The 13879-nt window shown below is 55.9% G+C and overlaps 5 protein-coding genes across 5 annotated transcripts; 1 reads left to right on the top strand and 4 right to left on the bottom strand.

The window, feature by feature from the left end:
* Window positions 1–1456: 1456 nt before the first annotated feature.
* Window positions 1457–2610, bottom strand: W97_05957 (uncharacterized protein; the record flags this gene model as incomplete). Its single annotated transcript, XM_007783838.1, has 2 exons — window positions 1457–2090; window positions 2144–2610. The coding sequence occupies 2 exons, from the start codon at window positions 2608–2610 to the stop codon at window positions 1457–1459; spliced, it is 1101 nt and encodes a 366-aa protein (XP_007782028.1).
* Window positions 2611–3024: 414 nt separating this feature from the next.
* Window positions 3025–4383, top strand: W97_05956 (uncharacterized protein; the record flags this gene model as incomplete). The annotated part of the gene is made up of 1 exon (XM_007783837.1): window positions 3025–4383. One exon carries the CDS (start codon window positions 3025–3027, stop codon window positions 4381–4383), a length of 1359 nt encoding a protein of 452 aa, XP_007782027.1.
* An 866-nt stretch (window positions 4384–5249) lies between these two features.
* Window positions 5250–6386, bottom strand: W97_05955 (uncharacterized protein; the record flags this gene model as incomplete). Its single annotated transcript, XM_007783836.1, has 2 exons — window positions 5250–5384; window positions 5457–6386. The coding sequence occupies 2 exons, from the start codon at window positions 6384–6386 to the stop codon at window positions 5250–5252; spliced, it is 1065 nt and encodes a 354-aa protein (XP_007782026.1).
* Window positions 6387–7870: 1484 nt separating this feature from the next.
* On the bottom strand, window positions 7871–9337 carry W97_05954 (uncharacterized protein; the record flags this gene model as incomplete). The annotated part of the gene is made up of 5 exons (XM_007783835.1): window positions 7871–8117; window positions 8178–8711; window positions 8796–8875; window positions 9122–9176; window positions 9231–9337. 5 exons carry the CDS (start codon window positions 9335–9337, stop codon window positions 7871–7873), a joined length of 1023 nt encoding a protein of 340 aa, XP_007782025.1.
* Window positions 9338–11247: 1910 nt separating this feature from the next.
* Window positions 11248–13553, bottom strand: W97_05953 (uncharacterized protein; the record flags this gene model as incomplete). The annotated part of the gene is made up of 3 exons (XM_007783834.1): window positions 11248–12916; window positions 12967–13205; window positions 13260–13553. The coding sequence occupies 3 exons, from the start codon at window positions 13551–13553 to the stop codon at window positions 11248–11250; spliced, it is 2202 nt and encodes a 733-aa protein (XP_007782024.1).
* Between the last annotated feature and the right edge of the window lie 326 nt (window positions 13554–13879).

The raw sequence follows: 13879 nt of genomic DNA, 5'->3' as shown, positions 1-13879 counted from the left end.
CTAGTTTTGATTTTGTGGTTTGTCCGTTAACTCGGTGGGTCCTGTTAGGGAGGCTTGAACGGGGCGAACCCGAGGCTGAGTTGTGGGCGAGGCCTCCTCAACTCTTCCCCGGGAAGGAGAAGAGACTCAGAGTACGTCCTATGCGGCAGCTGAGAGGGTGGTGAATCCGGGGAGAGTGTTTGATTCGGAACGAAAATCAAACGCTCAAGTTCAAAAGGCGACCTCAGCAGAAGGAGGCGGTAGGTTGTTGAGGATGTCGCGATGTGGTCGAGTGGATACAATTTGAAGTTCGACTTGGACTATAGCCGGCGGGGCCGTGTTGATAAAGGTGCCTTTGAGAAGACCAAAGGCAGTCTGCTTAGGTTGTTTCCAGGGTGTCTGGAGGGGAAGACTGTCAGTTGGAATTCGTGGAGTTGTTGGAGGAATTGAGTTTTGGGCGAAGTTTGAATGGAGGGCAAGGTTTTTCAGTGTTGTGAGCGGGAACAACCGACCGGGGGATTGACGGGCTAGAAAATCGACGAAACAATGACTAATGCTCTTGGGGCACGCCTGTCGGTATAGGTGACGGCTTCGAGAGGGCGAAAAAGAGGAGTGGTGTTGAGGGGGAGGCAGTGCTTTGCGTGAATTACTGAATTTTGGCCGGTCCGAGGGTCGTGTGGCGTTGTGTTGTGCCTGCAGATGCACGTTCCAGCGATGACGCTCGCCGTCTTGGTTGAAACACCGAATGTCGAAATGCCTTAGCTCAAAATACCGCACTCTAACTAGGTACCTAGTGATCGACCCACCTGCCATCTCCAGCTGCATTCCTTGATGGTATCAAGTATCTGTAGCTAATCATCAAGATAGGCTGAGGGGACTCCTGTATGAAATTAATTCGTCTACGTCACACCTCCTCTGATTGTGAAAGAGTATATCATTCGTCTTCGCCATCATTTGGGGGGTTTCTGGTCTTCCCAAGCCTTCACATTCACTTTGCGCAGGATTCAATCAGTTGAGTGGAGACTTGAGGGATGATTACTACGACGGTCCGGCATGGTCCACGGTGGCGGAGCTCAGGGCGTCTTAGAGCGGTGAATTGGAGGGCCTCCAAACCCTTCATACAGCGCAGCGGATATACTCAACAGCAGCACGTTGATGATAACTAGTCCTTGCGCGGTCCCGTTTGATTCAAGCTTAGACAACTTACTGCTGCAAGGAGTCCATTACACAAAAGTCAATGATCCGATCGCTCCCAAATAACCATAAACGATGTTAAGTAGCAGGCACCGAATCCGTAGCTACAGCCGCTTGGACAATCCTCTTCAGATGATGCTGGACGCCAGTCCGGCTGAGAAGTGACAGATGGGTACAAACGCTTAACTAAGAAGCAGAATAATCTCTTATCCGAGATTGACGAAGGAGCCCCGGCTGTAAAACAAAGAGACACAATCACCAAGCACCGATAAGTGAATCGATCTCAGCTTTCCCAGACTAATGGCGTCTCGGGTCTGTAGGCTCTTCCCTTGTCGCGGAAGACGTACAAGTCGACATGCTCACTGGCGTCAGACCACTCCTCATTACGTGGAAGAGGAAGGACGACATGGCTTTCGATGACAAGGCTCGCGTCTTTCATGTAGTCGAAGAATATCGATTCGCTCTCGTGGCGCACCTTCATGGCTACTACGATGATAGCTTTTGGCGATCGCTTGACGAGCGCTGACAGCGTCTTCACAAGAGCAGGGCTGCTGTCCGGATTGTAAGTGCAATCCGCAACGAGAATCATGTCGAAAAGCCGATCCCGGATCTTGGCGGGTAGTGGTTCCTCCCAGTCGAGAGCCTGGAAAGTTGCTCTCGATGAGATGGCTGGGTTCATTGCAGTGATATTGTGGTTTACGATCTCCTCGGCTTCTGGCAGATCCGTGAGTATTGCTTCGCAGTCGGGCACCGTCTGGGCAAGGCCGATGCCGACAATCGCGCATCCGCTGCCCAGTTCGATCACGTTGAGCTTCTTGTAGGTTGCTGAGCCTAGCACCTGCTCGAGAAGAGGAATGCTCTCTGCCTGGAGGGCCACTGTGCGGTCCAAGTATGCTGTGAGCGCTATGCCAGCATCCCTGTGGTAATGTGAGCATGCTGCAGCGTGGACGCGAGGACATGGCTCCCGCACCAGAGATGCCTGGCTATGCTCTCACCAGTTTCTTCCCACACGCTCAGCGTACGGTGGCTGAGAGGCATGAAGCGCCTCTCGACACGCCTGTGGGCCTCCATGATACCCTTCTCTGGATCGACGACATCGCTCCACGCGGATATCAGAGATGGGAGATCCCCTGAATCGTGATGCTTCTCGAAGTGATCGGAGTATCCGGCATTCCTAGGGCCGACATGCATCCGGATGGGCCAATCCACATCACTGGTAGTAAGGTCGAAGGTAATAGGTAACGAGCGCATGCCCGGAGTCCATTTCAGGCTTTTGCGTAAATAGATGTCCCCATGCGGCTCTGCGGAGCAAACAGTGGCTGCCAAAGCCACCTCATCGGCTAGGAAGCTGTCCCCTAGGTCGGATGTGATGGTAATGAGGGTTATGAGCTTCTTGCCGTCGGTCTTTGGGGTCTTTAGATAACGGATGTACCGCATGGCGGCGTAATGTAATCAGTGACACACGAGGAGCGCTCTGAGCTGCTGATGTGCAGGGAAGGGTTAGCAAAGGGGTCTCAAAGGATGTCGGGACATCTCCGAAGCGCCGATACGGCAGGAGCGGGCTGTTTCTCAGCGTCATAACGGCTGGCACAATGCAGATATGAACCCAGAAGATTGTTCTGGACCGCGGTACCTTAAGCCTTTTCCCCCCAGGCCAAGCTTCAACAAGCGAGAAGCGCTTCAGCCTCCCGCTCCGTCAACTCCGAAGCCCCAAGCTTCCACTGCGCTCCTCCATATCCTCGCTTCGCATCTCCCAACACATGAGCGCTAGGCGTCCCATGCTCCTGAGTCGTAGCTCCTGTTCAAGAAGCGTTGAATCTCTGCATTGCTAAATATTCCTAGGACGCAAAGATGTACAGCCGCAACGACCCGCGTCTCCGGCGGACTCTCAATCAGCTGTCGCAGAACCTTGAGTCCGCAAACGAAACCGCCCAGGTCAACCTCTTTACCTTTTCGCGGAGATACGTAAACCCTTGCTTCTCATCGCTAGGGAACTGCTTCCACGCCTGCACCACGCCATGTTTTCCCACACGCGAAGAACGATTGCGCCGACAACGAGGCCGATCGCGCGGCAGGGCTGAACAAAGTTTCGACTTCTATGACGATTGGGACGAGGACGAGAACGAAGGCCTGCTAGGCTGGGCAAATGAGGGCAATGACGAGCTGGACAGGCTGCTTGCTGGAACTGGCGGATCCGCGCAGCCCGGCCGACAGCGAGCAATGAGCTACGGCGCGCGAAGAGGGCGAAGGAAGAGCGCCGGCCCGCCGCACGATGGGGAAGCGGATCCGACCGTGATTCCGAGTCAGTCCTACTTCGGCTTCTTGGGCAGGCTACCATGGAAGATTGGGGGCAAGGGATTACGGTATAAGCCTTCAGCGGCGGATTTACAAGAGCACCCTGGCACAACACAGCGGACTGAGCTAGAGAATCAGCCACTGACAGAGGAGGACGAGGAGGAAGAGCGCTTTGCCAGAACGCACAAACGAGTCAGAAGCCAGACGACGGGTTCGGGACACACTACAGATTCTCTTAGTTCACGGGGTGACATCTTCCCGAGCGAAGACGAGCTGGATGACGCCATTCCACTGGACGACGAATTTGCGACGGTGCTCGAGCGGCGAACAACCGGTCTCGGGTCAGATGAGAATAGCAGTGGGAAAACACGCTCGGGCAAGAGACCGTCAGGCTCTCGTCCTTCAACGAGGACGCCATCGTCGAGAAGCGCTCAATCAGGACAGACGCCAGCCCCAAAGATCACCCGAGGAAATTCAGGTATTGAGGAGGTTCCCACGCTGTCAGAGTTGAAGCAGGAGGAAGAGAGGGCACAGCGAGAAGAGGAACAAGATGTAGAGCGAAAGCGTGATGCGGCACGCAGGCTTGCCCTGGAGCGCGGGTTAAGCACCACTCGGCAAGCAGACTCACATCCGCCTTCCGTGGAAAGCAAAGAAGAAACGGCAGAGGTCACCCCGCCTGTTGCTACCGTGCAAGTAGAAGATCCGCAAACTCCAACCCCGCCAAGGACGGTTGCTCAATCTGCTTCAGGACCGATACCATTTCCTGCTTTCGATCCGTCGGCAACACCAGACATCTCTCCAGACGTAGCTGAAGATGAGACCAGCTCGCTACGATCAGAGACGCCGGCTGAAACATCGCACCCGCCGGCTTTCGTACCCGCTCAGCTACCAAGTTTCGCCGCCAAACCAGACTGAACAACTGCCACATTTGGTAAAAATACCTTACCCTTACAGTGACGCCAAAGATGGGTATCTATGCTAGCTTAATGCTGGGTGTCGTTAGACACAAGCTCAACTCGAGACGACAATGCCGTTCGAGGTCGCCAGCACGCCAATCCCGTGTCGGCTAAGATCACACAGCTTCGAATAATGTTGTAACGGAGCCATCTCACCCTTGGTGCAGCTCTCGATTTCGTTACTGGGCGTGGCAGCGGCAAGCCAGTTATTCCCGCGTTCATTGCGAGTCGGCTTGCCATGACGTCTGCAGTGTGATCGTGGATATCAAAAGAAGGAACCGGTATTCGATCTCTCGATAGGAATCGTATATCCAGTCTGGTGCCGTAGTATCACGGCGGGACACATGTGAAACGAACGTCCACCGAATTCATAACTCTATATTTACAATGCGCGGCTCATTGCCCTTCGGCGGGCTATGCTCGTACATCTCCCTAAGTAACATGCTCCGTTTTGCTTCTGGTAACAACCCGCAGACGCGACTGCTCATCTCCGGGTCCCAAATTTAAAAAGGCATCCCGAGGCTTCTCAAGGCGCTCATTGTTTCTTCTATCGCCAACTGTTACCCCAGCCACTGCTTCTACTCGTTCTTCACGGGTCAAATTCTGATCCAAGCCTCTAAGATCGCCTCGTGCCGAGACATCAGTGTTACAGCGTCTCGGCGGGCTTATCCGGTCAAGCCCACGCTGCAAGTCCTGAAGAGCAGCCTTTGCTACACCGTCCTTTGTAGAGGCTGGATGTTTCTGCTTGTATCCTGCGAAGCCGATAACGACGCGGCTGGACAAACCGGTACTCGGTCAAGGGCTTCCCTACCACATGCCACAAGGTTATGAAATCCTCTCCACGCCAAGGTTTTGTCCATTCGCTCCATCTGCTAAGGCGATGTACTCTCCGCCTTCAATACTCTTCTTCCACTTGTTCGACTCATACCGCGCCGTAACGATGGTCATTCGCAACGTCGGCTCATCTCCCCGCTGGGCCGGCGAAGGTGTCGAGCTGCCTGATGCAGAGGGAGTTGCTCGCTCCGAGTCCACTGGGGTCGTCAAGGCAGATTCCACTCCTGCTGGGGTGAATGTCCATCTGCCGAAGGCCCAGTTGAGGATGTATCTGCTCGGTTCCTTTACCGTAGATACTGGCGCCTTCTCGCCGTTGGATGATGTAGGCGACCCAGAGGCGTAAAGCACGGCCTTGATTCTATACACCTCGTCCTTGGGCGCATCCTCCAACATCATCATCAACTTGTCCAAGTCCACGCCCTTCTCGCTGTCCCCTCCCACCATGGTCACACTCAGCACCTCAACCTCACTCTGATGCCCGTGCTCATGTCTCTTCTCCCCACCCAAACTCGCCCCCTCCCTCGCCAGCTTCCCATCAAGCCCAAACACGACATCGACCGGCACCCTCCCCATTTCACTCTTCACCGTCGCCGTCTCCGTCTCAATCGCCCCAAGCCGATCATAGCAATCGTCCAGCGCCCTCTCACCCACGCCCTCCCACTTATTCAGCACAATCAGATCCGTATACCGCGCCTGCATCCTCGCCGTGGGGCTCGTGTCTTCATACCCCCTCCAGTTCTCGACATCCACGACCGCAACCACGCCATCGAGCACATAGTGTCCCGTCTCTCGCGCCAGCCGATTCACCTCCATGGCCAGCGTGGCCGGAAACGCGCTTCCAGAGGTCTCGATGACGATGCGGTCGGGGCGTACGTCGGTGCGCAGGGTGTCGAGGGCATCGCCGAGCTGCCCGACGAGGTTGCAGCAGATGCAGCCGTTCAGGAGCTCCTGCACGCCCGAGACGGCGGCCGAGGAAGCCAGCTGTGAGTCTATGGCCAGATCGCCGAATTCGTTCTTGAGGAGCGCGAGCCGGTAGGCTAGGGGGAGCTGGGGGAGGAGATTCAGGATCAGGGTCGTTTTGCCGGAACCAAGGAAGCCGGTTATGATCGTTATTGGGATGGGGGACATGGTGGGGAATTGAGGGGTGTTGCGGTCTCTCGGGTTGGAGGGAGAGGTGGGTGGTGGTCGTATGAGGGTTTCAATAAGGATGTCTATCCTCTATCGGGTTCTAAGGGACGTAGCACGACGTGGAAATACTCAAAACGGTGGTGCGGATGTTATCAAGGAAATTTTTTGGTGTTGAGCTGGAGGGCTCATGCGGGAAATCGCGGAATGGTGGGGCAGCCCTGCAGATCGCGGGACGCTGTCTCGGCCCGAGCGCTTGATGTGGACCCGCGCGGCTCTTCAGTCTACTCTTGCTGCCGGAAAGTTATTCACTCACGTGCGGCATCAACAAACACCGTCGTGATGTTCAATCACGCTGTAAACCTCAGCCATAGGATAAACGATGGTATTATAGTGGCAGAAACATAGCTAGCAGCTAGCTATCTTACTGCAATCGCTTGTTCCAAGAGCAATTCTATCAATCCGTGTGGTATTGAAGATTGAACATCACCGCTAAAACTGTTCGAACGCCGGCTTGGCATTAAATCAGTTTCCGGTGACAAGAGTACACGTGCGATTTATGCACTCGAGTCCCTCGCCTTCGTACTCGTAATGCGGAGAGGGTTTGTCTGTTCGTCGTTCTGCAGTTCACGTTTTGGTGCCCCTGACGTGCATCTTCATGGCAGCGTGCGAGTACGACGCGATGGGACCGCATCAGGTCGCGTCCATGCGATGGTGTGCTGAGCAGCGAAACGCACCAGCTATCGAACCGCCACAGGTATTGAGAGCCTGACGCGCGAGGGCTAGCATTAGGCAGACTCTGTCACTCTATACGGCCAAGTCATCATATCTCCTGTCCGAGGTTGCTCATGCGGAGAGTTACTTTGAATTCCTGCTTAGTGCGCTCAACTGCGGAAGAAATTAGGGGTGCAAGGACGGTGTTGACCGAAAACTGCTCTTGTACAGTCCCCGATCTCTTAACGGGGACCATGCTACTCTATACAAGACCGGTCTTTTTAGTGCATGAAACGCGACACAGGAGTAGCCGGTATACGCGTACGAAACCAAAAATCCTCCCTTGTGCGCTGAAGTGAGTATGCGCTGCAGCGAAAGAACCAAATCAAGTCATAACAGCAAGAAACGTCGTAGGGATAAAGGAAAGCTGCGCGAACCGCCCTTGATTACCCCCTGAGAGAACGCCGAGCAAAAGTATGCTATGAAATTTTATCCGATGAAGCCGCCTAGGATCGTGTCTATCCAACAACAACCTACCTCCACCAGCATACCAAGGAAAATGATCTCACCCTCGACCGAGTCCCGCGCAATTTACGAAGTCTTCGAGGTCCAGTCCGCATTGGCATCCTAAACCGGCCATGCTAGGAGGCGGACTAATCGGTGCAGCCGGCCGTCGTGGACGGTCTACCCGATTGTCCACCACCTCGACGACCTCGTCATCTTCCGCTAGTCGCTGGGGGGGCTCACCTTATCGGCTGCAACTGCCACAACGATTAGTCATCTGCGTCATACTCTGCTTGGTTGGGCAGCTGCTTCGGACCGTCTTTGCGGATCGGAATCTTGATCCCCTGTCCCGCGAACACCTTGCTGAGCGGCGTCGATTCGATAACCCCGGGAAACTTCTTGGCGGAGTAGACTTGGAATTGGTCAGAGAAGACGGTCGCCAATACTGGGGCGCGGCCTTGGTTGAGCGTGTTGTTGCCGGCGCCGCTGCCGACGTCTACGAAATTCATCTTGAGGCTGCGTGGTTCCGCGTTAGTATGTCGGAGTGTTGTAGGGTGAGTGGCGGCGGGGGCTTACCGGAAGGTTCCCTCCGTCCTGACAGACAGATCCTGCAGCACAAACCAGAACCCGACCTTGTTCTCCGTATCATGGAGCTTGAACGCATTAACCGTCAAGCTGCCGATCAAGTTCCTCGTGAACATGCCCGTCGCCTGCGCCGGCGGCGCTGCCACCTGAACCGGCATGGGCGGGGGCGCGTAGGCATGAGGCGGGGCGGGCGGGTACTGGAAGCCGCTGCCCGGCGTCACGGGCGTGGCAGGTGCCTGCTGGTAGTACCCCTGATGCATTGGCGGCCCTGGTGCGTACGGGCTCATTGGCGGTGGTGCGGCCGTCATGGGCTGGCCGTAGGAGTGCTGCATCGGCACGCCCATTGGCATCGGCATGGGCGCCATGTAGTAGGCTCGGTCGGGCGGCGGCGGATAGGACGTTATGGTCGAGGAAGAGATGGAGACGGTTGGTGCGCCGGTCGAGTGCCGGACTAGATTGACTTCGTGCTTTGCATGCTCGTCCCAGAGGTCTACGGTGAGGACGAAGAAGGTGCTGTCGACTTCGCTGCAGTCGGCCGTCACGTTAGCGTTGCTCGTCTGGGGCAGCACTCGTGGCGACTGCGCGCAGACGACTGGAGGATGGACTTACTTGACGGGGACTTCTTTTCCGGTGTTATAGTCTTTCACGATTAGTCTGATGCATGGTGGTGGTGTGATTGGTCTCCGATCCTGTATATACCCGAATATCTTAGCGCTGTTCCGCAACTATGACCAAAGCATGGAGCCGAAGCTCGGCGAAAGAAATCAGTGCTCGGCCACGACGTGCTTCAAGGTGTCCCTTTCGGAGGTTGTTGGTGCAGATCGGCACATGACCGCCCTCCTACGCAGGATTGGCGCGAGAAGTTGAACTCGCCGCACGGCGCGTTGCTGGATGGTGATGGCCTACGCCGGAGTGTTGAGGTGGTATAGTCTTACCTTGTCGCCAAATCCGCACATGCGAGCACGTATCGGCTGCTGTTCGATCACTAAGCTGCCGCAAATCAGTTTCACCGCCCACTTCTAAGAGCGCCGACCGACAACCTACTGAAATGTGCGATCGCCCTTCCTGCCTATGTACCCCTGCAGTGGGTTGTTGTATGAGTGCTGGGTCTGGATGGGCGCCATGCGCATCATCGAGCTGAGACCGGCCATCTCTGCGGACGAAGCTAGTACAGGACTACTGAATTCGGAGTGGGTAGTAGTTGGGAGGGTTGGCGGTACTGGGTATGGGTTGTCTCGTCGTGGTTGCATGTTATAGCCTCGACTGAACCTGCTGCGTGCGCGAGATGCAACCTCTGCTCTTGCCCGAGCCTCTTGCCGCGTATTTCAGGGAAATAGCAGCTCGGCGCGTTTAAGTTCTGAGGATTCGACTCTCTACGAAATGGGCGTTGTGGGCCCCGCGCAGTACCAATGGGTCAGAGTTGCGCAGAGACGTGGTTCAGGAGGAGGAGCAGTTGGGCGGTCCCGCCCAGTAATGGAGGCCCGAATTATAAGCAGGAGGCTATTGGTATCGCAGGCTCATGCTTCTTCAGTCTTTGTCTTCCTCGAGCATTTGACTATGGCACACGTCGTGACAGGCAGCCAGTCGCTGCTGTACAACCTCGCACGGCAACGGCGCCGTTGGAATCCTTGGTCAAATCTCAACGGTCGCCGGGTTCGTGCAGGACTGCGCTGCCCAGCAATACAACGGCTGGCAGGAGCTGCAGCGCTCTGCACCTGTCGACGTGGGTAATGTTGCGGTGAGGGACGGGAGCACCGACGCGATACGGGCACGCAATCGCGAGTCTGCGTGTAACTGGGGTGGAGAGGACGGGGGGGACGGGGAGCTGCTGCGGGCCACGAGTGGGATCAATTGCGCGTACAGATGGTGTTCTGGACGTCCTTCGGGCTTCAAAGAGGAGGCATATGGCGTGCACGACAGCCCAGCTATCGTGGGGATCTGAGGGCCCGGTATTGAATGATTCCGATGTTTGGTTTGCAAGGGTTTGCTCCGGCCGAGAGACCCCAGGCGGTGCTCGCGCAAGACTCGAACGTGCATGATTCGAGACGGCCAAGGCGGAGAGCCAACTGCGCCGCCGTCTCCCTCGGCCCATTGAGCGTCCTCGCAGGTGGGTCGTATCAGCATCAAGCGTGCGATGGTCTGCGCTCCGAGTCAGGATGCGTGGACGGCATCCGGTCAGATATCAATCAGGATCTCGCAACTAGCATTGTGCGAGTAAGTAGCACTCGCTCCTCTACCCAACCGCGCAGCTCCCGGCAAGTCAGACAAGTGGCTGCTCACTCTCATGCACTGCTGTCACATTATCCGCCCCCGCTGCCGTCGCCACAGCTCGCAATCGACCAGTAGCGGAGAGGGTCTACGACACCAGAGACGCGGACACGCGCCTGGGCTGCCGCACCCGCGAGAGGGTTTTTTCCCGTCGCCATGTCCATGACTCCAGATCCCTGGAGCCGGAAGCCTCTAGCGAGGGATCGTGGGCTTCTGGGTATTTGGAGGCTGCGTCAACCTGAGGCACAGCAGCGCTACTGGGGTACCTTGACAGTCTGAGGCGCATCAGGGAAAGGTTCAAATTCTAGCTTGTAAGTAGCTGAAGCCGCAGTCTTTAATCACGTCGCGACGGTTGAGCGAAATGAGATTTGGTACTGTCTTGAGGTATATACATAATGCGCTGTACGCGGTGTGTTCGGCTTAGTACGGCCTCACCCCTGATTGTGGAAAACCACCGTTGAAAGTGGGAAGGCGAATATTTGCTCTTCCCAACGCCGCGCTGTCATGCGTATTATCATTCGTTAGCACATACACGGAGAGCCTAGCGATTCCCACCGTCCCAGCCACTTCACGTGCGACGTTACGTGAACCACGATACCGCTGCGATGAACCGTCTACTACGACAACGAGGTGGGCATAAGCTTTTGTTCTGGCCAACTCCAAGGACTATCATGAGCCGCGCTACTGCAGGGGGCGCTGCAGGTAGTTCTCGTTATTGGCGAAGCTCCCGATGATCGCCAGCGGTCTAGCCGTAGCGTCCACTAAAAGTGCATCCGAGATATCAACAAGTGGCTCAGCCAAAGTGAAACAATGTTTGTTTCTTGTTCTTGTTGCCCTTCTTCTTCGGTTCCGTCGCGGCTTCTGCATCCAGGTCTGCATCAGCAACAGAGCTCCCGGCAGCTGACGCGCCAGCACCCCATACGTTCAGCGGAGTGCTTCGCCCGCTATTGTCTCGCCTTATGCCGTAACCTGTGTAACCGGGAGTGAAGGCGGTACTCGTAGGCTTCTTAGCTTGTGGTAAAGCAGGAAAGGCATCCGCTCCAGCAGGTGCACTTCTGTTCAGTGCCGTGGAGGACGCTACACGTGACGGTATGGGCGAAGGCCTTGGAGACGCAGACGCGCCAGCCCAAGGCACGGGTCCGACTCTGCCAGCACCTGCACGGTTGGCTGAGGCTGCGGCACCTGCCGCGAGCGGAGGGAAAAGACCTCCCTCACCAGCAGAGCCCCAGCTGCCCTGTCTGTTGGCGGCGGAACGAGATGACTGTGCCGTAGAGCTTTTGAGCCTGAGAACTCTCGACCCACCGTGGCCGACAGAGGAAGTCGTCGACGCTGATACGCCTTGGCTTGGGCCGGGTAGAATAGGATAATCCTCGTTAATCGCCTTCCAGTCACTCCAGGCTTTAAGCAGGTTGTCTCGTTTCGATGGTATCTCAAAGATTTCCGCAAGTTCCTTGACCAGTTTCCCCAGCTCCTTCGTATTGTCGAACAAGGCTACAAAGTGGTCCACAAGCTCTGGCGCAGTAATCGAGGAATTCTTATACGATGAAACTCTACTGCGGAACTCGGCAAGCTTGGTCTGATCGTTGCGCAACAGGTTAGCTGCTCGTTCCTGGACTGCATTATGGCGCAGTTGCCGCGCTTGTTCTTGCGGTGTAAGTGGCGCACGGGCTAGAGGTGTCGCCGAGTTGGTTCCTAGATTCAGGGACGCGAGAGATGGGAATATTTCGGTGGTACCGACTGGTTGTGCAGCCGCGACTGTTGCAGGTTCTTCAGCCCTTGGCGGCGGTCTGGCAGCGTAGATGTCCGTCGATGTCAGCTGGCCGCCGAAGTTCCTTGTTGAGACAGACTGAGCACTCTGAATTGCCATCTGGCGTTGGTAAGCCAACTCATCTCTGCGCAACGGTTGAGCGGAGGATGCTGGCAGCGCTTCTGTGTTGGGGTCACGGCCTCTGCCCCTGCCGCGGCCCTCTCGCCTGTTGCCGCGCTCCTGCTCTTGCGATTGCCTGTAAGCAAAACCTGAGACGTCTACTCTTCGTGCATCACGCCGCGCATCTTTGGTCATTCCGTTGGGGTGGACTTCAAGCTGATGCGCCTTCAGGTCCATCTCGGACTCAAAGACAACAAACTTCTTCTCCAGACACTCTCGGTCCGGGCAAAGAAAGTGGTCTTTCCGGAAGTGGACCTCCAACGCATCGTAGTCGACATAGTACTGCTGTTGCCGGCCCGAACTGCGTCTGTCACAAATGTGGCATCGTTCGTGCTTGTCTCGACAATGCGCGTATAGCTCGTCGTCCCCATAGAAGCGTTCGTGGCAAAAGCCGCACTCCGGATGACCCTTGAAGCCGGTTTGGTCAATTGCACCCGGGTTGTCATCGCCGAATTTCTGATGCTTTCGCAGTTCCGCTGGAGTAAACAACTCATGTTCGTGCGTAAAGACCTTCTTGTTCTGCGTGCATAGGTTGCTACAAAAAATCAGCACAAGTGGAGATAGTTGGCTTGAGGATGTACTTACCACATAAGCTTGTGGTGTACGCTTTTGACGTGCCTGTGCAGGTCTGCCCACCCCATACATGCGACATCGCACTCGTGGTCAGGGCAGTTGAACTGCAATAGAAGAACCGTTTCATCGCAGATTTCTGCCTTTTCATATCGGATTCCAAAGTTATCATCCGTCTTGACGATCTCGTCTGGGGCAAAGTCCTCGTATCGCTTGGTGGCGTTGTCGGTGAAGATGACATAATCTGCATGAGTCTACCGGCAGTGTACTGTTAGCAGTCGTTGCTAGAACATGGAATACTCTCTTACCCGACAATGCGCGCAAGCCTTCGTCTTGTACAGCGCACGGTATCTGAGGGCACAGATGTGGCAGGTTCTGTGGTTACAAGGTGTCACAGAATTATGCCTAACGGGTGATGCACAGATGAAGCAGACTTCCGCCTCTACCTCATCTGCAGCATCTCCCTTTGTCTCTCCTCCCCTAACATCGCCTTCAGTGGCAGTGGCATCTCCGGTCAGGCGGGCACCGAAGTTGCCTCTGTTCGCAAGAGGCGGCGGCGGCACTGTTGGAGCTGGCTCTTCTGCTCCGCCGTTCATGTTCATGGGCCGGGTATTTTGGTAATCCCCTCTGCCACGATAACCCCGCCCCCTTCCCCCGCGGCGGCCACCCCGGTGCCCTCTGTCGCCCTGTCCGAAAGTACGGCCGTCAGCCTCGCCGCTTGTGGTTCTTGCATGGCCTCCTCTTCCTCTGTACGTGTTCCCTCTACGCCGTGGGCTTGTAGGGTCGGTTGATGGTGGTGGTATGGGAGTCTCTGTGTGCGAAGCCATTTCTTGCGTCAAAAGTGTTTCTATTGGGGACTTGTGGTGTGTTCGACAGGGCGTATTCAAGAGGGGGTGGGGCCTCCGCAGCTTTTGTTCCCGCTCGGCGA

Source organism: Coniosporium apollinis, assembly GCF_000281105.1.
Source record: "Coniosporium apollinis CBS 100218 chromosome Unknown supercont1.29, whole genome shotgun sequence".
Classification (NCBI taxonomy): Eukaryota; Fungi; Ascomycota; class Dothideomycetes; genus Coniosporium; species Coniosporium apollinis.
This window is presented reverse-complemented; position numbering and strand designations above follow the sequence as displayed.